The sequence below is a fragment of the Elgaria multicarinata genome, chromosome 3 (genome assembly GCF_023053635.1).
Source record: "Elgaria multicarinata webbii isolate HBS135686 ecotype San Diego chromosome 3, rElgMul1.1.pri, whole genome shotgun sequence".
In the NCBI taxonomy this organism is placed as follows: Eukaryota; Metazoa; Chordata; class Lepidosauria; order Squamata; family Anguidae; genus Elgaria; species Elgaria multicarinata.
The window spans coordinates 29,170,709-29,196,717 of NC_086173.1; the positions used below are offsets into that span (position 1 = coordinate 29,170,709).

Sequence of the window (26,009 nt, forward strand, 5' to 3'; positions counted from 1 at the left end):
ACTGAGCAGTAAGTCCCACTGTGTTCATTGGGGCATATTCCCAGATAAGTGGGTATAGGGTTGCAGCCTAGGATTTCTTAATTGTGCAAAGGCCCTAATAAATCATACAATTCTCACACCTTACTACTGCTCTACTCCGTGTGTGTGTGTGTATGTGTGTCTGTGTCTGACCAGGGCAAAAGATATGTATTATGAAGTTTACAGCACAGAACAATGAAACAACGTAATAGAAAGTGATCTTTAATATATAATTTATATATATACACACAAAAGAAAAAAAAAGTACCAAATAAGTGCCATATCGCCCACTCCACTCACACGTCTCCCCCAAGGAATACAACTGAGCCATTTTAGCACTAGCCCTAGAGGGAGTGGGGAGATCTGGGTTGGGTGGTTTGATTTTCGAAACATTCACTTTTCTCCTCTTGCCTAGCCTGCCCCAAGGTGACATAGGCTATGCACAAGGGCAGTTGCTGCCCATTAAAAAGAGCAGGCAAGCACTTAGGGAAGGGAGGTCCCACCATGTTCACAGTCCAGGTTACAAAAACCATTTCGCATAAGCGCCCCAGCTGACATGGGGAGAAAGAGAGAGGGCGGAAGGGAGGGTACATGAACTTTTCTGGCGCTGTGAGATGTGGGCCATTCCCCCACCCCCTCACCACACACACACACACACACACAAAGCAAGGCCAGAACGACCAGCTGCCTCATGGAAAATCATGAGGAAACTTCGGCGGGTGGGGAGGGAAGAGGAGAGACTTGGCACTTTGTAACAAAAGTCTCATAAAAGTGTACTGGAAGGAAGGCGTTTGCTCAGTCTTCCAGTTCCGGGAGAGGGGGCTCCTGTTGAAGAATGGCTGCTTCTCTTCTTTTAGGGTCCCAATGTGTAGGAAGAAGCCCCCCCCTCCTCCAGCAGGAAGGTAGAAGGGATGGGATGCACATAAAACCATTCCCCCACCCCTCCCTAACTTCAGGCACCTCAGGCAGGTTGCATCTGCATATGGTAGGATACCTCTTTCCCTGGCTATTTATCATGGGCGATGGAATAGCAGGGGAGGTGAAGGGAACAAGGCCCATTCCCTGCCTTCTCTTTGGCATCAAAACCACAGCCCCAAGGCCCTTTTCCTGGAGTAACCCCAGTGCTTGTCACAACTCCCCTTAATTCCAGCCAGACAAAAGCAATTTGGCAAATGAGAACTGTACTCCAAACGACAACTCCTCACCACAAAAGAGACACATTCCCAAACTTCACAGTGAATGTGTGTGCGTGAGAGAGAGAGAGAGAGAGAGAGAGAGAGACGGATAGACAGGCAGACAGACAGAGTGGGTGTTGCTGAAGGATGCAACAATCAAAATGCATTAGGGGGCAAGCCGCCTCCCCACCAGAACAGTGCCACCGCTGCGGTTCCTGAAAGTCTCGGCAAAGGGCACCATGAAAAAGGAAGGGCCCCTCTCAAAATCATAGGGGGGGAGGGAGGAGGGAGGAACAACCTCCCCTTCCACGATAAAGCCGAACGTCAGCTTTCTGGATCCACAAAGAGAAATGGGTGGGGGTCTGTAACCCCTGCTGCAGCTTCCCCTCATCAGGTTCTTTGGTTGACCCCAGGAGAGGCAGAAGGTTTTCAACAAAGAATTTGTTTTCTTTACCCCAAAATAGCACCCACACGGGCCCAAAAGGGGGCACTCCAAGTTAGGCTTTGCTCCCAATAAATTAAAAAACAAACAAGTCTCTTACGGGGGCAGAGTGACCCCTGACATCTCCACTTTTTCAGCGCCGTCGAGGATCTGATTTTGGACATCTTGAGGGGTTTCCCTTTCAGGAGGGTGTGTCAGAAATCCAGAGAGAGAGAGAGAGAGAGAGAGAGAGAAAGAGAGAGAACCAATCAACCCCATGCTGCCGAAGCCCAGCTTAAGAGGTCCCTTTGCAGTAAAGGCTCTTGCTAACTGGTAGGGCCCCCATTCAGGAAATAGGTGGTCATCTCGCCTTTGCCTTTGACCTTGATGATGCCGCGGCACTCCAGCTGATAACCTTTGGCTGCCAATACCTGATAGAGGTCAGTTGTCACCTAGACACAGGGGGATACAGACAGAGCTGTTAAAATAAAGGGAACATGCAGTTTCAGGCAGGTGGGCTACAGGTGGGAAGGAGATGATGGGAGCTGTAGGGCACAATGTTGGAGAAGGCTGAAGTAGTTCTTCACACAACATATAAATAACTTATGGATTCACTATCACAGGATGAAATGGTGTAGTGCTGGGCTGGGTTTCAGGAGACCTGGGTTCTCCATGCTCAGCCATAAAGATCACTGGGTGACTTTGGGCCAAGCACTGACTCTCAGCCTAACCTACCTCACAGGGATGTTGTGAGGATAAAATGGAGAGGAGAAAGACCATGCAAGCCCCCTTGGGCTCTTTGCAAGAGGAAAGAAGGCAGGGTATAAATGTAATAATAAATACATGCAGTATCAGGACGCAGACAAGCTGGAGTGTGTTCAGAGGAGGGCAACCAGAATGGTCAGGGGTCTGAAAACAAAGCCCTATGAAGAGAGACTGAAACAACTGGGCATGTTTAGCCTGGAGAAGAGAAGATTGAGGGGAGACATGATAGCACTCTTCCAAGTTCTTGAAAGGTTGTCACGCAGAGGAGGGCCAGGATCTCTTCTTGATCCTCCCAGAGTGCAGGACACGGAATAACAGGCTCAAGTTACAGGAAGCCAGATTCTGGCTGGACATCAGGAAAAACTGTTAGAGCAGTACGACAATGGAACCAGTTACCTAGGGAGGTTGTGGGCTCTCTCACACTAGAGGCATTCAAGAGGCAACTGGACAACCATCTGTCAGGTATGCTTTAAGGTGGGATTGCTGCATTGAGCAGGGGGTTGGACTCGATGGCCTTATAGGCCCCTTCCAACTCTACTATTCTGTGATAGCCACTAACCCGCAGAGCTTTTAAGTGTATTTATTTAGAAGAAAAACAGCTTCATGGAGGATGGGTCTATTGCATGGCTATTAGTTGTGACAGGTAAAAGTGACCCCCACATTTACAGGCAGTATACCTGCAGACACCAGGGACGTATCCTGTGTGTGTGCTATGTGTAGATTCTCTGCAAGCACTTACTGGCTACGCTGGAAACAGGAGGCTGGACTACTGGATGGACATTTGGTTTATCTGGCAAGACAGTTCTTATCTTCATATTGTACCATAACAGTTCAGAAGTGGCCAGCAGAGGGAGCCCTGGGGATGCAACCCTCCAAAGTATTCTATTTATTTGAAATGTATGAATCACCTTTCCAACCAATATTGTCTCCAAGGCAGCTCACAACAAATAATTAAGAACAGCACGAATTATCTCTCCCTCTCTCTTAAGTCTCCTCCAAACTTGAATATCAGCTTTCATCTGGAATCCTCCTCCATCCTCAAGAGTGTCCCCCACCACTCCCGGGCCCCAAAATCATTGCCAGGAAAATCTGGTAGCAGATGACAATTACAAGGAAGGGCAGGACTTCAATTCTACTGGGCTGTACATTTAAGTATGGCCCCCACCAACTCTTAAAAACGGAGCGGAGTGGAGCTGAGACTGCAACAATCCTCACTTTAGTCCAAGCGTTCCAGCAGTTGCTGGTGGTTCTTCAAACACCTCAAAGGTGCACGGCGGCTGAGCATCCAAAGGGAACTCAAAGGGACAGAATAGTCTCACAATGCTATGAACAAATTCTTTATTATTAGGCCTTCTTCAAACAGCTGCAACAATATATCTATAGAACATGTGTAGGCCAGTTGTTTTACGCTGGTGTTTGTTGTTTTTATTAATGCTGGCTGTTTTATGACTGTATCTGTTTTTCATTACAATGTTATGGTTGTAAGCCACCTTGGGAGGGCTGCAGCCCAGAAAGGCAGTCTAGAAACTTTATAAATAAATAAATAACTCGCCCCTTTTAGGAAGACCTTTGGCTGTAGAAACAATGGGTATTGAACTGGTGGAGTTAATAAAGGTGCCTCCTGTCAAAGGTTTTACTAGGCAATCACATTGCCTCATGCATGGAAATTTACGAGAGGTCAAGACAATGAAATTTTCCACTTGTACTCCGCTCAAGTTCTCTCACCCCTTCTTTAGTCTTTTATTTTACTAAAGGGAGATGGAATAGTGGCATAAAATGTCTTTTGAGCGTTAGCGCTAGGAGTCCTCCATCTGGAAGCACACTAATACTGTTTCATGCTGCTGTTTGCTCAGTGGGATTTGGGACTTCTTGTTTTAAGGATTGAAATTATTTGATCTTCATATAGGAATATATACTCCTGCGCCCCCAGCCAAATATCAATGAATAAGGTCAATACACACATACATATACAGAGCTGAAAGAAGCTCTCCTGGCATTTTCCCAGCGTTTTAGTGTTCTAGACTTTTAACTCTGCTGTTTTAAATTTGTATTTTAAATCCCTGCATTGCTGCTAGGTTTTATTCTGGTTGTAATTTTACATTGTAGCTTTAAGCTTTTATATTGTTTTATGCTGCACCGCCCAGAGAACTTCAGCTATGGGACAGTATAGAAGTGTTGTAAGTAAATAAATAAATAAACCGTTCACAGATGCATATGTCAAGGTTGGATACTGGCAACCTTCACCACAGTCAAAGGAGGTCAAACCACAGCTGTTCTCACCTGAATACGGTCAGGAACGCCAGTGCTGTCCATACGGCTAGAGACATTCACGGTGTTGCCCCAGATGTCATACTGTGGCTTTCGGGCTCCAATCACCCCAGCCACTACTGGCCCAATGTTTAGCCCTGTGGAATAAAAATAAAATATATCAGGGGAGAGAGAGAAGGGAAGGAGCCAAATCAGTCAAGACGAACCCGCCAACCCATTTTATCCAAAGACTGCCTACCCTCCCCCGAACACGGATCTGAGGCTTCCCTCCCACCTCCAGACTCCACTGACCAATTTTCATTTGGAAGTTATTGAAAGAGTGTTCATTGATATATTTCATCTGTTCCATAAGCCGCATCGCGTAGTCGGCCAGTGCTGTTATATGGGAGCGCCCCTCACGGTCGTAGGTGCTGTCATTGAGCCCCGAAGCTGCCATGTAAGTACTGCCAATTGTCTTTATCTTCTCCAGCTGCCTGAACGGTTCGTCGCTAATAATCTACGGGTGGAAGGAAGGAGCCCTTTCAGTTAATGCCAGGAGGGACCTCTTCGCGTCACTCTTTCAAAGACACCTCTCGCCACCTCCTCTGAAGAGCAGAGACAGAGAAATATGGCTTCTTCCAGAAGCAGAATTCAGATTTAGACAACCAGGTATCCTGCCCCATCCTGCAACTCGCATCTTCTATAGGCACCTTGCAGTGCAAATCAAGAGTGTCTGAATGCATCTAACAAGTGAAGGACTATTCACTGGACAAACTAGATTTACACCTGTTTGAACATACAGCAGCCAATGGGTTGGATCCACTGGGCATGTGCAACTGGGCTGGCAGAAACAGACTTCATCCCGCTCACTCCTCCCTGGTCTAGACTCCTAAAAATGTTACACAGAGATTTGGGGTATCCTGATGAATAGGGTGAGCTGTAGGGAGGGGAATCCCTGAAAATCAAGTGGAGCAGAGCTTTTCCATTTACAGATGGCAAATCCTGAATTGAATCCACTGGTTTCCGAACCATTTCCGGCAGCTTGGACTCAAATATCAATCAATCGTGAAATACACTGTCCAGGTTTGCACAACCATGGCAGGGGAAATAAGCCACCATGACTTATTTCTTCCACCATGCATGCTGCCTGCATGCCGGTGAAATTTGCCTACTTACCCTCGCCAATGCGGATTGATGTGGTCATGTGAACCTGAGCAACATGGCTTGTTGGAGTAAGCAGCAACCCTTAAATAAGCCATGGACTGTTGCTGGTTTGCTGCACTCTCTCAACAAGCCACGCTGCTCAAGTTCGCACGACACAACAAGCTACAGTAAGCAGGGTGCCCACAGTCACCATGCAAAAACGGTGCCCACAGACACCCAGAACAACGCAACAGCCCCCACAGCCAAATTAAGTCATAGTGGGCTGTCGTGTGAACCAGCCCATGGTCTGGATCAACCCAAATAAACCTCCTTACAGACCTCCGATGTTGTTGATGCAGGAGGTGCTAAAAGAAGAAAGCCACCTACAGTATTAAACATTCCCCTTCGATACTCTCATCCAGCACTACCGAAGACCACGTTGCGACATTTCGGGCCCTGCCAGTCTTTGGGCACCTGGCACTCCTCCAGCACGCAGTTACCTCGTCAAAGTCAGCAATGATTTCATTGAGCAGCCGCAGACATTCGACGCCCTCATTGTTGGCTTCCAGCTCCACGTAGAACTCTGAGAAATTGCTGATGGAGGCGAACATGACAGCCACGCACTCGCAGGACTGGTGGTAGAGCTCGTCGTTGAGGCGCTCCCGGGCCAGGAAGTGAGCGGCCACGTCTTTGGGCAAGATGTTGTGCAACAGCCGGCGGTTGTAGGCCTGCAGCTCTTCCATCTCCTCTTTCTCGCCTGTAGCCTGGGAGGAAACAAAAAGGACATCAGTTATACTCGGGCAGGCGGCAGGCAGGGGTGATTTGCAGCGCATTGCCAAGAACTGCTGACTCCCAATGGTTCAACAGCAGCAGCAGCAACAAAAGGACTCCCCTGCTGAAATTACGAAAGGTTGAAGGTAACCTAGAATGGGTTTTTTGCATGGAAGGACCATTTATTTTATTTTATTATTGCATTTATATCACGCCTTTTTTCCTCCAAGGAACCCAAGGCGGCGTACATTATCCTCCTCCTCCTCCTCTCCTTTTTATCCTCACAACAACAACCCTGTGAGGTGGGTTGGGCTGAGAGTGTGTGATTGGCTCAAAGTCACCCAGTGGGTTTCCATGGCCAAGTCGGGACTAGAACCCAGATCTCCCGACTCCCAGTCCAACACTCTAGCTACTACATCACACTGGCTCTCACCATGTGCTCTATTCAGACTCATTTGCACGGGGCACCTCCAGTTAATGGATCTTGGGGTTCCATAAAAAACAAAGCAGATCTCCAGAGTCTTCCCACCTTTGAGTTCTGCAAGCTGTACTCACTTGTGCTCACCTTTCCCCATCGAATATACTACTACATGTTTCCAGGGGAGAGGAACCTATGCCATTTGATGCCAGCTTCCATTAGCCTGAGCCAACGTTGCCAACAGCAATATCTAGAGGACCTTCACAGGATTCATAAGACAATTAAAAGACAATTCTGCTCTGTGTGACCCTGAGGTCATCCTACAAAGATGATGGGTGGGAGATCCAGGACAAATAAAAGGAAGGACTTCTTCACACAGCGCATACTTAAACGATGGAATTCACTACCACAAGATGTAGCGATGGCCACCACTTTGGATGGCTTTAAAAGGGGGTTGGATAAATTCCTGGAGGAGAAAGCTATCGATGGCTACAAGCCCTGATGCTTATGTGCTATCTCCAGTATTTGAGGCAGTAAGCCTGTGTGCAAAAGTTGCTGGGGAACATGGGTGGGAGGATGCTGTTGCACCATGTCCTGCTTGTGGGTCCCTGGCCGGCCACTGTGTGAACAGAGTGCTGGACTAGCTAGACCCTCGGTCTGATCCAGCAGAGCTCTTCTTATGTTCTTATGAATTCTGAAAACTGGATATATCATGCACACTTAAGAGGTTTGCATATATCTGCATAATTTATTATGCCCAGCTAGTCATGGAGAAGGGTAAAGCACAATGCATGGAACTGAACTTCCTCTGCTCTCCCCCAGCAACCCAAAATCCTGCTCAATCCTGTCTTTAGCTTGGGATTTCATTCCGCATTACCCACTCTTTTAAGGAAGCAGTCACAAGATTGTACTGGTGTTGTTTTTAACTGAGACTCTCTGGGTAATATATTCTGCACACAGCACCAAAACATTTGACGTGCACATTACCATCACAGAATCAGAGCCCTGTCAACTCTTGAACAACTCCATGGAGTGGGCGACTTCCCCATTCAATAATGTCAAGAAAGCAGGCAGAGGTGAACCACTACATTTGCAAAGACAAGGAACCACCGGTAAAAGGAACTGCAAATCCACACCTCTCTGCTGACCCACATTATGTGTGTGTATTAAGTCTCTACCACAAAGGTTCAGACAGAGGTGTACTTGGTGGCTAATTTTCAATTACAGAATTCCTCCCCACAGAGACCTGCCATAATGCAGGGCACACTAAGTGGCTAACCTCGAATGTGGGATTAAAATTTGAATATTATTTGTGGTATATACAAGTAAAGGTGTGCATTCAAGGTTCAGGTGCATTTTAATAATGTGCTGTGATCCATGCTGAGTCTTCCAGCAGATATGGGGAGAAGTGTCAAAGAGATTTTTAAATCAAACTGGTCAGCTAAACACTGCAACCCGAGTTCTTAAGTCTACAGCTCGTCGTTTCATGTGTTTTGTATCATGGTGGAATATATGATCATAAGACAACTATAAGACAATATATTTAAGAGTTTCACTAGTTGAGATGGTCATTCCCCCCACCTTCGTCAAAGGTAAGGCAATTCCTCAATATCAGGAACAGTTGAGGTTTTCCTGGGGATTTCACTTCCCCCCATCTGGTTTTGGTCTAGTTCTTAAGATGAAACCAGGGCCCCTATATCTAAGAGAGCCCAAACCCACCACCGTCAACAGGAGCACTCTTAATTGTTGGGAGCTTGCATGGCAAGGACCGGCTTGACAGGTGCCAGCATCTCAGAGAAGCTGCACTAGTTAAGTCTTCCATGCCAACTTACAATGGGTGGCAAGCTATGCTGAGTGGGTAGCTGTGAAAACAACCTACTGTGCTCCCGTCAGACTATCAGGCAAACAAACTACACGAAGTAGTTTATTTCACACACCCCACCCGCCCTCCTCTGGTAGTCCTCCCACCAGCTGGGCAGGTATCCCAACTTCCTTTGCCATAGAGGAGCAGAGTGGCGGCAGCGTTTCTGGCTGCTTTTGCTGAGCAGCTCTGCAGGCGATCTGCGTAACACACATTGGCGCAACGGACAACGTGCTAACCCACCACAGATAAAATAACCCTTACTGCAGACCATGGATTCTCAGGGTGGCTTATTTGGGGGAAATAACCCACTGTGTGAATAGGGGGGCACATCCCACAGACAACACTGTTTGTTGTTTACTGCTTTTAAACACAATTTAAAAGCAGTAAACAATATATAATTTACTGCTTTTAAATTATATATTGTTTTAACTTGGTTCATGGTTTAATTCCTTTTTAACTGTGCATATTTATTGTTTTATACTGTATACTTTTATCTGTATGCCACCCTGAGATCTTAATGATATAGGGCGGGATAAAAATGTTTTAAATAAATAAATAATAAACAAACACGCTAACCCATCATGGGTTGTTCCAGAAAATTAAGCATCATCAGTTGGCGTGTTGTGTGAACCCAGCCAACTTGCTACCCTTGCACTAACAACAACTCTTGGTAGTTACTGACATCGTGAAAACCCAAACCCATCCCAGCAACCCCAGCCCTGCCAGAATCCATACTCCCCCCCCCCCACTCCGCTACCTGTTGTTTCCAGAGGAAGTCTAGACGGGCAGTAGATTCCACCTGTTGGGCGTGCAGATAGAGTGCTAAAGCAAAAAGCAGCAGAATGACCGGTGTCATGTACTGCAGGGCGATTTTCCCCTCTGCAGGGCTATGAAAAGAAGTGGAGGGGGGAAGAAGAGAGAGAAGAGAAGAGTGAAGACAATGTGTTGGACTGGGGGTTGGACTCGATGGCCTTATAGGCCCCTTCCAACTCTACTATTCTATGAGTCTATGTTATCCCACTGCTCTCATACCTTGCCCTGCCCCCACGACCTTGGCTTTTCCAACACTGCCAGCCTGAGTTGGCCAAAAGTCTTATGCTCTCTAAAAACAATCTTGGCCTGTTCTTCCTTGCTGTCCCTTATGCCTGAACAGACTCTTCCAGAACACCTAGCATGGCAATGAGAATTCATTGTTATTATTGTTGTTAGGTCTACACAGAGAGACGGGATGTACACTAAACGAATAAATAAAATAAAAACCAGCTCTATTTTTTTCTTTTATTTTCCATGAAGCCTTTGGCATCACCCTTTAGATGCCGTTGCTAACTGAAACAAAGCCTATATGGGCTCACCTCTGAAAACGGTCTGGAAACTTCAGCTGGTCCAAAATAGGGCAGCAAAACAATTAATACGGGATTGGCCGATGTGATCATATTATGCATATCCATCTGCACTGGCTGCCAATTCATTTCCAGGCCCGATTCAAAGTGGTGTTATTAACATTCAAAGCCCTAAATAGCACGGGGCCAGGTTACCTGAAGGATAATCTCTCCTAAGATCACCTTCAACGGTCCTTCTCTGGGAGCCACCTCCAAAGGAAGTGAGGTAGATGGCTATTAAGAACAGGGCCTTTTCTGCACCTACCTTGTGCTCTTTTTGGTGCCAGGTGAAGACTTTTTTTTTAAATTTCCCCAGTCATTTTAGTTTTTCAGTTTTTCATTAAATCTGAGATTATATTTTAAATCTTCGCACTGCTGCTAGCTTCTATTGGTTATTATTTTTATACTGTAATTTTAAACCTTTAGATTATATTTTATCGTGATGTATTTTATGATTTTAATTCTTGTGAACCACCCAGAGATTTTTGGCTATTGGGCAGTATAGAAATGTAATAAATAAATGATAAATAAATGCATCTAACTGTATTTGCTTCCTTTGGTCCCCTGCTATCCTTGCCTCTTTCTCCAATTTTCCATCTTTTGGGTTTTAGCCCTCTGTTGCCTCTGCTCCCCACCTAGTCCAATGCTAGGCTTTAAGCTCCTCAGGGCAGGTACCCATCTATCAGTTCTGCTGTGCTGTTTATTACTTACATAGCATCACCAGTGCTAGAATGCAATAAACAAATTGACAAACGAAGACATGCTACCTGAAATCTCAAAAGTTTCTAAAAACAGAATCCATCAGTCTCTCGAAGCCAAAGAGCATGAGACGTCAGTCCTTAGGGGAATGAGAAAAACGCCTCTGCTACTCAATCCAATTAATGCCCAGAGACAAGTGCTTCAGAAAGTACCCCACTAATCCTAAGGGACAAAGGAAAACACACACACACACACACACACCAATCCGTGGACACAGTGAACAACAAGCTTACATTTTCCAGAGCTTTGGCAACACTTCCCCCACTACCCGCTTGAGCAGGGTTGGGAAGGTAGGGTCCTCCAGATGCTGTTGGGAGTGCCACTCTCATCAGCCTTGGACAGCACAGCTAATGGTGCAGGCTGATGGGTGGTGCAGTCCACCAACATGCTCCCCAACCCTGCTGTAGATAATCCTCCATCCACCTCTCTCTCCCGCATAATTTATTTTTATTCAATCCATATCTGGTTCCTACTCACCAGTTTTTACCATGGGTCTCATTGAAGGCTGTCCTGTTGTGGAGAGGGGAACAGAAGAAGGGTTTTCATATAGAGAGGCCCAGGCAATGACACCCCTGCCAGTTCTGCAGCTCCCCCACTGCCCAAGGTGACAGAAGTTCGGGGGTGGGGTAGCAATGAAGATTCTGGTCAGGGAACATGAACCTGAATTCCATCCTTTAGTTTTTCACAAGGGGAAAGAGACTGAACAGTCCTCCCCTTGGCTTAACAGCCATGTCAAAATAAGGCTATCCATGGCTACTAGCCCTGATGGCTGTGTGCTATCTCCAGTATTCGAGGCAGTAAGCCTGTGTGCACCAGTTGCTGGGGAACATGGGCGGGAGGGTGCTGTTGCTCCATGTCCTGCTTGTTCATCCCTGGCCGATGGCTGGTTGGCCACTGTGCGAACACAGTGCTGGACTAGATGGACCCTTGGTCTGATCCAGCAGGGGACTTCTTATGTTCTTATGATTTGATACCGCAAGGTCCAGAGAGGGCCTGATCCTCTGCAGGGTTTCCTTCTACATGATTATTTCATTGCCTTCTACCCCACTTCCCCAAGATATGGGAAGAGAAACAACTTGTGCGGGGTGGGTGGGTGCATTTTTAGGTGGAAAGCCACCAAAGGAAAAAAGACCCCGCTCACCCCGAATGCACACATACAGGTCTTCCATTCCAACCTATGGTCTCTGTGGCTGCATTTTTGTTTAACCCTGAGAAAATTGGTCTTCAGCCACCCAAAGGCCTCCTGTTTTCTTAAACGTCTCTGCCCATTCTCTTCTTGCTGCCTCTTTGGCCTAGAATGCCATCTCAGAACATCTATGGGATATCACTTTGGTTTCTCTTGATCCCTTTTCGAAACCCACCCTTCCCTACTCTTTGGGCAATAACATTATGTGAGTACGTTTCCATTTGCACTGGCTGCCGGTCCATTTCCAGACCCGATTTGCTTCAAAGCCCTAAATGGCCTAAAGGATTGCCTCTTCCCATATACACCTGCACGAAGCCTAACATCTTCAGCAGTCCTTTTGCAAGACCCCCCCCCCAAGGGAACTGTGGTGGGTGGCTACTAAAGTAGGGGGCCTTTTCTGCTGTGGCACCCCAGTTGTGGAATGAGCTTCCCAGAGAGGCTCTCCTGGCACCTACCCTGTGCTCATTTTGGTGCCAGATGAAGACCTTTTCATTACCCCAGGCATTCTAGGTTTTCCCCCCAGTTCCTGTTTAAAATCAGGTTTTATATTTTAAATCTTTGCACTACGGCTAGGTTCTATTGGTATTTTTATTTTTATATTGTAACCTTTATATTGTATTTTCTCAACTTGTATTTTATGGTTTTAATTGTTGTGAACTACCCAGAGAGCTTCGCCTATTGCGTGGTATAGAAACATAATAAATACATACATATAACTGCATCTGCTTATATAAATACATATAACTGCATGTAATCCTTCTCACTCTCTCCTCCCCACCCCACCCTGTCTAGCCCTTTTCATCTTTTTTCCTTTTATCCCTCTGTTGTCTCCTCTCCAAGCAGATATGCCACCTGGTCCCAATGGTAGACTTTAAGCTCCTCAGTGTTATAGTGTAACAAACTTTAAGCTTTACTAGTGTTATAGAGTAATAAACAAATCAACAAACAAAAACATGCTGCTAGAAAATCCAAAAAAGCTTCTGAAAACAGAATCCGCCATTCTCTCAAAAGCATGAGACGCCAGTCCTTTGGGGAATAAGAAAAATGCCTCTGCTTCCCAATCCAATTAATGCCCAGGGACAGATGCTTCAGAAGTATCCCACTAATCCTAAGGGACAAAGGGGGGGGGGGAATCTGTGGGCACAGTGAACAACACAGCTGCATTTTCCAGAGCTTTGGCAACAATCCCTACCAGCCTCTAGAGCAGGGTTGGGAAAGGTGTGGCTCTCCAGATGTTGCTAGACTGTAACTCTCATCAGCCTTCGCCAGCACAGCTAATGGTGCAGGCTGATGGGAGTTGTGGTCCTCCAATACACTCCCCAACTTTGCTCTAGATAATCCTCCACCTACCCCTCTCCCCAGCATATATTATTCAGTCCATATCTGGTTCCTACTCACCAGTCTTTAGTACTGTAGGTTCCATTGAGGGCTGTCCTGTTGTGGGAAGGGGAAGAGAAGAAGAGTTTTCATATAGAGAGGCCCAGGCAATGACCCCCTGACAAAGCCTGTTGTTACTTTCTGAATAATTTTGCAAAAACACAACAAAAGCTGACCAAGCCGTTCTTCTCCAAAACTGAAACCGTGGTACATACTCTGCTCATCTTCTAGTTAGTCAAACTAATGGTTCACTACAACTCGGTTCATACAATTGCATGGCTTAAAGAAGTCATGGTGGCTTGTTTAAGCTGTGGTGCATGTCGGGCACCATTTGCTTAATCACCCACAGGGGCATGGCTTGTTTGAGAACGAAACAACCCTCAATGCAACAACAGCCCATGGGTTATTTGAGGGCTGTTTTCCCCTCCAACAAGCCATGCCACCTGAGTTCAGATGATACAACAAGCTGCGCACTGGCAGGTGATTAGGCAAACGGTGGCTAGCATGCACCATGGCTTGTTTAAGCGACGATGACTGCACAAACCAGGTCTGTCTAATTCCAACCTGGCCTTCTCTCGCTACACTTTGGTCCTCCAATTTTCATCCTTTTAGCACTTCACAGCTAAATCCACAATTTTGGGGAGTTAAGCAGGGGTTTTTTTTGCAGCTGCTGAATAGAGTGGCGTGGCAGGGGCTACACTCAGCTTGCAGGATGCATGTTGCCCACCCCTGAGGTAAAGGGATGGCATCGTTGTTGTTGTTGTTATTATTATTATTATTATTATTTCTCTTTTTTTCACTCTTGGTGGTTTTTCTATTTATTTATTTATTTATTTAGAATATTTATATACCGCTCCCCATTGAAAAATTTCAGAGTGGTGTACAAGGTAAAATGAAATAAAAACAGAATAAAACAGTTAAAACAAAATTTAAAAAGAAGCAAAAAACAGAAATCCAAGGCTGCATGTTAAAGAAAGGCTTCTTGGAATAAAGAAGTTTTCAGGAGGCGCCGAAAGGAGTACAAGGTCAGAGCCTGCCTGACCTCCAGAGGCAGGGAATTCCACAGGAGGGGCGCCACCACGCTGAAGGCTCTTCCCCTTCATCTTTTTTTCTATAGATGGTCATGATGGGCTTTGCCAAGTCAGGCTGTCTTTTACTGATTCAGGAATTTCCTGACCATTGAGCATGTTTTAAGTATGACTGCTTTCTGGATGTATTCTGGTAGGCTGTTTCTGAAGGTTTTCTGTATAGTTTTTTTTAATGTGATGCTGGTGACTGATGTGACTAGTGGAATAACTGTGACCTTTTCCTGTTGCCATAGTTCTTTAATTTCCATAGCCAATGGTGTATACTTTTCTCCCTTTTCTTCAACATTTTTGTCATTAGGTATTGCTATTTTGATGAGGTGTTTTTTTCTTTTTTTGTCTATAACTGTTATGTCTCGTCAGGTGCAAGGTATTGTCTTGTCCATATGAATTGTTCTGTCTCAGTATATTTTATGACCTGCACTATACAAAATTGTTTTGGGTGAGTATGTATAGTATGGTGTAGATCATTTGATGAGGTTGAATTTGATGGCCAGTTGTTGGTGAATTATTCTTGCAGTTGTACTGTGTGCAGTCTGTTCCTGCCAGAATTTTACATCCGCCTGTTTTATTTATTATCATCATCAATCATCATCATCATCATCATTTCTACTACTATTACTTCTCTTATTATTATGAACTACAGTGGTCTGTGCCTGGGCATCTCCTTTCTCTTGATTCCTTATGCAGCGTGGGAAAGTCTGAAGATAGCATGAAAGAAAACAGGCCCGGTGTGAGACTGGAGCACTCTCCCCTCTTTCATCACTGGGAGGACTTTGGGATGCAAAGCTAAAGATCAAGATTCTTACAGAGTATTGGCGGCCACCAGTAAGTCATAGTTGTCAAAAAGCACCCCCTGGGGGCCTTCAGCCAGGGCCAGGTACACAACCTCCATCACCACCAGCAGTGCGAGCTTCCCAAGGCTACTGATGTGCAGGAAGACAGAGGAGGCCAGCAGACTCAGCAGCACCGAGTAAGTGAAGTACTGTCGGGAGGAAAGGAGAGGGAGAGGGAGGGAGAGAGAGAGGGAGAGAGAGAGATGTAAGGACCTCCTTCATGGAACTAGAAGCCCACTCCTTCACATTAATTGTTATGGAATTTGCTGCCAGAAGTTGTAGAGATGGCTTTTAGAAATGAATTGGACAGAGAAAGCTATTGTCCCCCATAGCTAAAAGCCACCTCTGTGCGCAGGGGCAGTCAGTTACTCAATGATAAGCTGCTGGGAGACCACACAGAGGAGGATTCTTGCCTGACTCCTGCTTGTGGACAATGGCAGGCTGTTGTGGGAATCAAGATACTCAACAAGGCAGTTCCTTGGTCTGATCCAGCAGGCTTCTTATTATATGCTCTCTTCCTGCTGCTACAGATCCGCCTCCCCACCCCATCTTTCAAACCCAAGCTACCCACATATCTTCACAGCTCCACCCTCATGCCTCAACCAGGCCCCATTTCCCCACAGGGAATCTTTTTGGGGAAGCACGTACCTCAGGGAAGCTGCAGGTCGAAGCACCGTTTCCCTGGCAGGGCAGGACGTCTGACGCCAACGAGTAGTTGAGGACATGGAGTTCGCAGGGCCCCACTTCCGCTGGAGTGACGTTGAGAAACCTGGCAGCGCAGTCTTGGAGCCGCAGCCGGCTGCAAGCAAACTGGGTTGAGGGGGGAAAAATGACTGACTATGTAGGGCTGACAGGGAATTCAATGGTGCTCTACTGTTCTGGAGCCCACCCAATCCCAGCCCCTAAGACTAATGGCAGCAGGGATTGTGGAGAGCCAGTGTCCAGAGACAGGCAACGGTTTTCTTTTTAAAGAGAGCGGAAGGTGGCTTGAAAGAGGAACTATTCCTCACAGGGTGTACACTCTTCCCACTTTTGGTTCTGGCACACAGGACTTTGATTGGGGAAGTCTGAGGAACAACAGAAGTAAGGAAGCATGGCTGTAGAGTTCATAGAATCATAGAATAGTAGAGTTGAAGGGGCCTATAAGGCCATCGAGTCCAACCCTCCGCTCAATGCAGGAATCCACCTTAAAGCATAGGGCTAGGGTGGTTGTCCAGCTGCCTCTTGAAGACCTCTAGTGTGGGAGAGGCCACAACCTTCATAGGTAACTGGTTCCATTGTTGTACTGCTCTAACAGTCAGGACGTTTTTCCTGATGCCCAGCCGAAATCTGGCTTCCTGTAACTTGAGCCCATTATTCCATGTCCTGCACTCTGGGAGGATCTCCTCTGTGTGACAACCTTTCAGTATTTGAAGAGTGCTATCATGTCTCCCCTCAATCTTCTCTTCTCCAGGCTAAACATGCCCAGTTGTTTCAGTCTCTCCTCACTGGGCTTTGTTTCCAGGCCCCTGATCATCCCTGTTGCCCTCCTCTGAAAACGCTCCAGCTTGTGGAGTTGCCTCTCTCAAATCACTCTCCTCACAAACGTTGCTTGTCTCCAGCCAGCTTTGTGTGCTTTCCCCATCAGACCTGGGTCTGAACGGTCCCCGCCATGCAAGGCCTGACAGCAAGGCCTTTGAGCACCAGCCACCCCGCCCCTCCAGCCTCACAGCCCCTCCTCACTCCTCATACCATGTTGACGAAGGCAGAGATAAAGACAAGCAGGATGGCAACCACACCGGTGATTGTGCTGTTGATTCGGGATTGGATGATCTTGCGGGAGACACGCTGCAAGGCAGCAGGAAAGGGCTGTAAGGGAGTTACAAAAGGTGGAATGAGGCGAATGGCCCTCTTGAACTTACTGCCATCCCCCACCAGGGATGGTGAAGAGGAACTGGAACTTGAGGGCTTCAGGGCGATCACTCAAACAAGCAAGTTCGAATTACCTCCACCAGCCTGAGGACACCAGAACCAGGCATCAGGATTCAAGCCCACAGCAAGAGGCCTGAATCTAGGAGGTCTCAGGTGGGGATTCAGTGGCAGAGCATACGTTTTGTGCAGGTTCAGTCCCCAGCATCTCCAGCTAAAAAGGATCAGGGTGCAATGATGGGGGAAGGCTCATGACTTCAGGAGCTACTGCCAATCAGAGTTGGCAATACTGGGATAGATGGATGAATCGTCTGACCTGATATAAGTCAACTTTCTATGTTCTGCCACCCAAGTCTGGTCAAAGGAGGAAACTATGGGGAGATCAGGAAGCCTCTTAGCTACAGCAGAGGGTCAAGAGATCTCCATAAACCCCTTCTAGATGAAGCCAGATTCTTCAGACCAACAATCAAGAGATTCTCCTTCTGCTGCTAGCTACTGACTTGTCTTTTCCTCACCCCACCCCTCGCTTGACAGGAACCAGTGCAACAGGACCACTGCTCAACCTAGTGAATCAAGGCCATAAAAGGTTGGGGAAAACCTCACAGGCCCTACACGGAAGCAACGCGCATCCAGATTTATGCACACTAAGGGCTGGCTGGAAGAAGGAGGGTTGGACGGACCTCTGGGACAAATCAGGGGTCATTAATTCGTGAGGTCCAATGAAGAGAGAGTTACTCACGCCAAGGCAGGAATAGATGGCGCAGATGAAAAGGATGGTGGCCAGGATGACGAAGATGGTGATGTAGGCGCCAAGCATCAGTGGGGAGCTGTGGGGAGATGAGGCAAAATCAGCCATGGCAGTCGGGACACCACTGCCATCAAGTTAATTTTTTCACCAGGCATCTATTTTCACCATATTGAAATGCTGTGTCACGTAACTATATTGTGACTGTTTTTTATTGGTCTTGGGTTGGATCCAGGATTTGTCTTTTGTGAGAGAAAGGGTTCTGCTCACGGAAGGTCCCTCTATCTGATTCTGGGGGATCCTTCCATCTGTCCCCCCACAATTCACCCCATTCAGCAGGATCTCCTGGTTGCCTATGAAACATTTTCAGGAGCTGGAGGTGCTCTGTAGGAAGGGGTGGGGAGGAAGTCCGCTTCCACCAGTGCAATTGATCCAGCGTAAATCTGAATCCAACCCCTTATATTTTGTGCTAATGACAACTATGTATACAAGATGAGGCATTTAAAATTAAACACAGTGTTCTGCTACACCGTGTAGCACAGCCTTCCCCAAACTGGTTGCCTCCAGAGATTTTGGATCACCACTCCCAGCATTTCTGACTACTGCCATGCTGGCTGGGGCTGATGGAAGTCTAAAACATCTGGAAGAAACTGGGCTGGGGAAAGCTGGTGTGGCCATCTTGTTTTGCACATTTGATCATCCCTTACTACCAGAATTAGTTTCGCTTTGTTAGGAGCCACCTCTCCTCCTCCTATTGCTTAGCCATCAGCCTGAAAGCTGAAACCTCCATCAAAACAGAATACCCCAATATGCCTCATGTCCCTGTACCCTTCCCCCATGTATGCCTTCCTTACCCAAATGACCCATTTCATCAGCCTGTCTCAACCTTCTCCAACTTGGCATCTTCAATAAGTGTCGGACTACAACTCCCATCACCCCCATGATCATGACAATTGTCTGGGGATTATGGGAGTTGTATTCCCAGACTTTTGCAGGGCACCAGGTTGGGGAAGGCAGGCCTAGCACATGAACTTTTCCCCACGATTATGGTTCATGGCATTTCTGCTCCCATTCTACATCGTGGGGGCGGTACAGGTGCAGGCGGGAACTTGGGATGCAGTCATTACAGAGTCTATCCAAGCAAGGGATGTATGAGAATTCCATTTGAAGGGTAGAAAGTTTTGAAGAGTCAAGCCAATATACGGATGCTGGTTATTTTTTAAAATGGGGGCAATTTGCACAAATTAATTTGTGGGGGCTGGATCTTGAAATTTGCGCATTTTTTGTAAACCTCTCTAGTCTTCCACAACTGCACAAGAGTGCAGATTCAGCTGTCCAGTATGTGACCTTGCCTTGTCAATTTCCTTGTATGTTTCAGCTATCAAGGGGAGGGGGGAGTTAAACATTTAATATTGAGGGGAAATTAAAAAAAAAGAAGACCCCATTTGCACAAATTTGAAGATCCACATACACATCCAATTTATACAAATGGAAATTGTACTAATGGTGGCACCTGAAAAAATGTGCAAAATATTTCCAGGATCAGGGGGAAAAAATCTATTACATTCTGCCACCACTTCCTGTAATGGAAACACTGTGCAATCCCATCAAGCTCAAACAGAACAGAATTCTCAGCGTCACACATCCCTAATCCATGCACAGGCAGGCAGCATGAATATACTCTCTAATTAGCACAACTGGAATTCTGCACTAATCTTCCTGGAACGTTTGTGGAAGCCAGTAATTCCACTAGAGTCAAGAGAATATCAGCAAAATATATGAAGGATATCTTTCAGATTCTCTTTGGATAACTTAGTGGAGGCCCACTGGTTCAAGCAATGTTCTTCCCACAGCAAAAAGGTGGCCTTGAGGTAGGCCCCTGCTTCCTCAGGAGCATCAGGAGGCTGCCTTAATTAGGAAGCAGTGGCTTGGTGGCACATCATGCTATGCAGTGTGCAGGTTCTTTATAAAGACCTAGTTGCACTTGGAACCACAGATTTGTACATATCACTGTCTATGACTACTGTATACATGAACGTGCTTGCTGGAGAGGTGTAGCATACACACCCACTCATGTACTGGTACCCTGGGGTGAATACACCTTCACTGTGTGCGGGCATGCATATGTACATCTATGTTTGCAGAAAGAGTACACGGTGAACGTACTCTTGCACATGTGTCACTCACTGCGGGAAGATGACAAACTGGATACAACAAATGAAGCAGAAGACAAGCACGGTGCAAGCCACATAGCCGCCAAAACGGGTATCCACCTTTTTGGAATACTGCAGGGTGAAAAGGACAAGGGAACGGATGTCACCAAGGGGGGCAGGTCGGGGGGCAGTTCCCACTGCAGAGAGCCAGGCCTTCAGGTCCTGTTTGAGGCCCAGATTCTACAAGCCCAGAGAAGGTACCTTTCTCTCCAACTCAGGCTTCTGGAAAGTGAGCAGGAAACGTTTGACATGATCCTTACGCAGCTGGTCAATGCTCCGAGCATCAATGGCACGGCCCAGAAACTCATCTACCTCATCTTCAGGGTTCAGGGCTTCCTGTGTGCTTCGGCTGCAGGAGAGAGAAGTCCCTGTTGGATGACCAGGAGGAAGCATCGAGGGGCAGCAAGACAGGCCTTGCCAATGTGAACCTGATCCCTCTCTTGGCACCACCTCCTACCCCACTGCCGGGATTCAAGAGAGAGGAAACGTGAAGCACTCACTTGTCTTTGCTGGAATCATCAATACCCTGAGGAGACGGGGGTGGAGAGAGCAGGTGGAGGGAGGGAGGGAGGGAGGGAGGGAGAGAGAGAGAGAGATTATTTTCAAATGCTCATAGCAGATTTTTTAAAAATTGACAATATATATCAGGAGTAGGGAACCTCAGGCCCTGGGGCCAGATTGTGCCCTCCTGGAGCCCCCAGCCCCTAAGACTCAGGTACTATCAGTAAGAGTTTAAGTTACAATAGGCTGGTAGTTTGGCCCAACCCCTCTGGCCCCGCCCACCACTGGAAGGTGGCCCCCAAGAACTTCTCTGAAACTGAATTTGGCCCTTGAGCTGAAGGAGCTAAACGCTATAATCACTGATATTTTTTGCATTTTTGTCCCAGTCCCCTTTTGCTTTTAAGTCCACCCCTTTTGTCTCCAGCTCCCGCCTACCTCTGAAATATGGGCCCTGAGACCTTCTCCAAAATTGAAGAGGTTCCCCAGCCTTCCCCTCACCCACACAATTTACAACTAATGTCCAAAATGCAAGGATGGCTGACAACTGTGAGGGGATATTATTAATCTTGTATGAATCTGGTGAAGGTCTGAGATTATATGGATAAACGAGTGAATGTTGGCAATGACCATTAGGTTCCTGTCCATATTCACCAGTTTTCCTCATTTTTTCAGACAGTCACTAGGCATTGTTAATATTTCCATATGTGTGTATTAAAAGTCACTGCATGTTAGACAGCTACAATAGCATATGTTCAGTTGGAAACTGATGAACATTTTCAGCCAAGATTTGTATTGTGTGTGTTCGTCTTAAATTTTCTTTATTAATTTTGGCAAATAACAAAAAAACAATCCATCAATCATCATAAAACTATCAACTTTACCACATAGTTAATTTGCAGATATCTGTACCACATAAAAGTATTTCTCCAAATCATGAGAGGAAACTACTCCACTTGATTTCAGTTTCTTTTATATTATCTTATTCAGTCTTGTCAACAGGGGCAATATACTAGTTTAGCTTAGAAAAATCTCTTTTTCTGCTCTTATTCTTTCTTTTGTCACACAATGGTCAGGGGTTCTATGCTGCTCCAAATCCCTAGATCATACTCCTCCTCACAGCTGAGAGGAGAAATGGAACCCTTCTACCTCCTAGGCCGGCTGTGCAGTTCACTACGCATATAAGGAGCAGCAGGGGCCCTCCCCTGGGCTCACAGTCTCATCTCTGAACACACCGGGAGGTGCAATAAATCTGCCTGGCTTGGACTGGCCTTTGGCCAAACAGGCAATACTGCTCATGGCCCTCAGCATGGCTAAGATTTACAGCTGGAAAGTAGAATGCCTGCTGGCTGGTTAATGCTCAACTTAGCAGGGGTGGCAAAAAGGCCCAAGGAGAATCTGGGGATGTTGTTGGAGACAACAGTAGTTACACTAGAGCTGCAGCCAGATTGTTGACCGGGGCTGGTTACAGGGAGCATACAACTCCCCTGTTAAAACAGCATCACTGGCTTCTGGTTTGTTTCCGGGCACAATTCAAAGTGCTGATTATCACCTATAAAGCCCTCTACAGCTCAGGTTCAGGTTATCTGAAAGACTGTATTCTCCCATATGAGTCCGTCCATTCTCTGAGATCTTCTGGACAGGCCTTTCTCTCAGTCCCACCAACATCCCAAGCACACCTGATAGGTACGCGGGAGAGGGCCTTCTCGGTGGGTGCTCCAAGGCTCTGGAACTCCCTTCCCAGGGAGGCTAGGCTGGCTCCCTCTGTGCTACAGTTTCAGAGGCAGACAAAAACTTTTTTGTTTCAGCAGGGTTTTGGAACTATACTGGACCTGTGTTAATGTATTGGATTCCACCACCACCACCCTTTTAATCTGTTACAGTTTTAAAATTTTTTAACAGGTTTTTAATTTTACTGTAGGTTTAATTCTATTTTAACTTTTGTAATTTATATTTATATGGTTTAATTGTACAAGTTTTAATCTTGTAAACCGCCTTGAGTCCCAGTACTAGGAAAAAGGTGGGATATAATAATAATAATAACAACAACAACAACAAAAAACATGTTCAACCTCCTCTGCCTTAGGCAGCCATTTTGTTGTCCCCATTGCTGCCACTCCTCCCACCACCAGTTCAGGCACAGGTCTATTTTATTTATTTATAGATACATTCATATCCTGCTCTTCAATCCCAAAGCATCCCAAGGGTGACTAATGACAGCAACAAAAAATAACTTCAAAACCACTGACAAAATATTTAAACATAACAAACAGCATGTAGTTGTTAAAATCACAACAGAACAGGTCCAATAAGATAAAACAAGTAACAGGAGCTAAAATGGTCTTTAACCGGTACAGAAAGGATACCAAGTATCTCTGAGAAGGGCATTCCAAAGGATGGGGTGCCCCCACCCCCCGGAGAAAGCCCTAGCTCAGTTCACCATCTGCCTCACCTCAGATGGAGGGAGGACCCAAAGCAGATCTCAAGATACACTGGTCCCAAGTCATTTCGAGCATTAAAGGTCAAAAACGGTGCTTGGAATTGTGCCTGGAAGCATACAGGAAGCCAGCGTAGTTGTTTCAAAACTATCAAGATATGATCAAAACACTCCGTCCCAGTCAACAATCTAGCTGCAGTATTTTGTACCAGTTGAAGCTTCCAAGCCATCTTCAAAGGCAGCTCCCACGTACAATGCATTACAGTAATCAAAACGGGATGTTATCAGAGTATACAAGACTGTAGCCAGGCCATTTCTGCCCAGGAGGGCCAAACAGTTGCAGTATACCATCTAAGCCGGTAAAAGGAGCTTCATAGCATGGAAACCCCTTGGGCCTCTAAATACAAGGCCAAATCTAACAACACCCCAAAACTGCAAACCTGATTCTTATTGGGGAACGCAACCCCATTCAGAACAGGCTGAATCTCACCTCCTTGGTCAGACAAACCACCCACAGTTTGTCTGGAGTGAGCTTCAGTTTATTGGCACTCATCCAATCCATTGGCAATATCAAAGGCTGGTTCAGCACTTCAACCGTTTCCCAAGATGAAAGCAAGTAACAGAATTGGGTGTGCTCAGAACGCTGATGCACTGTACCCCATACCTCCAGATGACCTCACTGAGCAGTTTCATGTAGATGCTAAATAGCATGGGGGACAAAAGAGTCCTGAGGCACACCACAGTGCAACCACCATGGTGCTGAGCTAAGCAGCTCCCCAGAATCACCTTCTGCAAACAGCCATCCAGTTAGGAACGGAATCACTGAAGAAATGCCTCCATTCCAACCAGCCAACCAGATGGACATTTTGGCTGATGATATCCAAAGCCACTGAAACACCCAGGAGAATTAGCATTATTCTTTTCCTGGCATAAGTTAGGCCGTTCAAAGCAGTCTCGGTGCCAAAACAGGGCCAGAAAATATATTGAGATGGATCCAGAAAATCCATGAATCAACCAAAAGTAATCACCTACTAACAACTTTGCCCCAGAAGGGAACATCTGTGACCTGCTGATAGTAGAAAAATCACCAGGATCCAGTGAAACCCCTTTCAGTAGTGGCTGTACCACTGCTTCCTTTTAATTGTTCAAGTTTTAATTGTACAAATTGTACAAGGGAGCAGGACCACTCCTCTTGCAAGAAGGCATTGAAACTATTTCATGAAGAGTAAGGCTATCAATGGCTACTAGACATGATAGCTATATATTGCCTCCAGGATCAGAGGCACTATGCCTCTCTGAATACCAGTTGTTGGGGAACATGAGCAGGAGGGTGCTTTAGTTGTGCTCATGGACTTCAAGAGACATCAACTTGACCACTGTGAAAACAAAATGCTGGACTAGACAGACCCTTGTTCTGATCCTGCATGGCTCTTTTTATCTGAGTCAATAGTGCTCTGAACACTAGGATGTTGGGGGGCAGGGCTAGCCTGCACTGCCCATCCCTGTCCCCATGTTGAGTCCGTCCATGTTCTTCAGAATGCCTGAAGATCGCTTAACCCTTTATATTGCATTTTATATCACGTTTTTATACTGTTTGTTTTATACTTTGAATGGTTTTAATTTTTGTGAACAGCCCAGGGAGCTTCGGCTATTGGGTGGTATAAAAATGCAATAAATAAATAATAAATAAACTGTCACCAGGAAGTGACCTGTGATAAAGGAATTACAGGAAAAATAAATTTTAGAAATTCCTGTAACACTGGGGGATAACGTGAACAACCCCCCCCCCAATTGTTTGATAAGGCCTATTCCTGGGCCATAAGACCCACCAAGGCCCTTAGCCCAAACAGGCTTTCTCAACATCATAACAACCAGCAACCCATTCAAATGCGCTGAATTACAGAGGTCACAACAGCAGACGCTGCAAGCCAAGGGCACTGCCAGATTGTGCTGCTACCACCACCAGTACCATGGCAACAAACCAGCTACCACAAAACCATGGCCGACAACGCACTGCCACAACTGGCAGTGTACCTCCTAACAACACACCAATGAAACTCAGCGTCAAATGCAAACAATACCAAGGCGACTGACGCAAGGCTACCAAAATCCACTAAGCAATCAATGCCATGGAAACAACCTGCAACCTAGTAATCAACAAATTAACTGCAACCCATAGCAATGGATGACACGAAGCCAGGGGCTGTCACTTAGCAACCGGCAAATTATGCCATTATGGTGAAGAGCACATTAAGCGTGGTGGGTGGGTGGGTTAGATTTCTTTTTAAACCCTGAAATTATGCAAATTTATTTAACAATCTTAGATTTACATAGCAGGCTTAATTCACATTTTATTGTTAAAACTGAGATAGAGGAGTAGGAGCTGCAGAGTGGTTGTTTTTTTCCAAGTGCAAGTTTTCTTTAGCCAGAGAGTGAAATAGGGCAGCCTTTCCTAACCTAATGTGTTGGACTACAACCCCCATCATTCCAAGCCAGCATACTTGGGAATGATGGGAGTTGCTGTCCAACGTATCTGGGGTGGTGCACTAGGTTAGGGAATAAGGTTTGAGTGAGAAGGCACAGGCTGGACAGATAATTCAAGGAACCAGCTTTCATGCAGAATAAACCATCTGCTTAAATCCCTGGTGAAATTAAATTTATCTGGGCAACAAGAAACCTGGCAGCTAGAATTTTTCCAGCCCTGGGAAAAGGTATGCCGTTGCAGAGAAACAGGGCCCTGAAGTTGGACTCAATGGCCTTTTAG

General features: G+C 46.2%; 1 protein-coding gene across 2 annotated transcripts in view; it reads right to left on the bottom strand.

The window, feature by feature from the left end:
* Nucleotides 1-224: 224 nt before the first annotated feature.
* Nucleotides 225-26,009, bottom strand: part of ADCY6 (adenylate cyclase 6) — a 58,652-nt gene continuing 32,867 nt past the window's right edge. For both annotated transcript variants that reach the window (XM_063119781.1, XM_063119782.1), the window contains exons 11-24: nt 20,811-20,836; nt 20,512-20,659; nt 20,285-20,382; nt 18,092-18,179; nt 17,176-17,292; nt 16,093-16,254; nt 15,418-15,593; nt 13,545-13,580; nt 11,438-11,470; nt 9,580-9,709; nt 6,270-6,533; nt 4,939-5,143; nt 4,660-4,784; nt 225-2,066 (exon numbers count right to left, since the gene is read on the bottom strand). In XM_063119781.1, the coding sequence (XP_062975851.1) occupies nt 1,941-2,066; nt 4,660-4,784; nt 4,939-5,143; nt 6,270-6,533; nt 9,580-9,709; nt 11,438-11,470; nt 13,545-13,580; nt 15,418-15,593; nt 16,093-16,254; nt 17,176-17,292; nt 18,092-18,179; nt 20,285-20,382; nt 20,512-20,659; nt 20,811-20,836 (1,734 nt within the window). In that variant the 3' untranslated portion in view covers nt 225-1,940. The remainder of the gene's footprint in view (nt 2,067-4,659; nt 4,785-4,938; nt 5,144-6,269; nt 6,534-9,579; nt 9,710-11,437; nt 11,471-13,544; nt 13,581-15,417; nt 15,594-16,092; nt 16,255-17,175; nt 17,293-18,091; nt 18,180-20,284; nt 20,383-20,511; nt 20,660-20,810; nt 20,837-26,009) is intronic.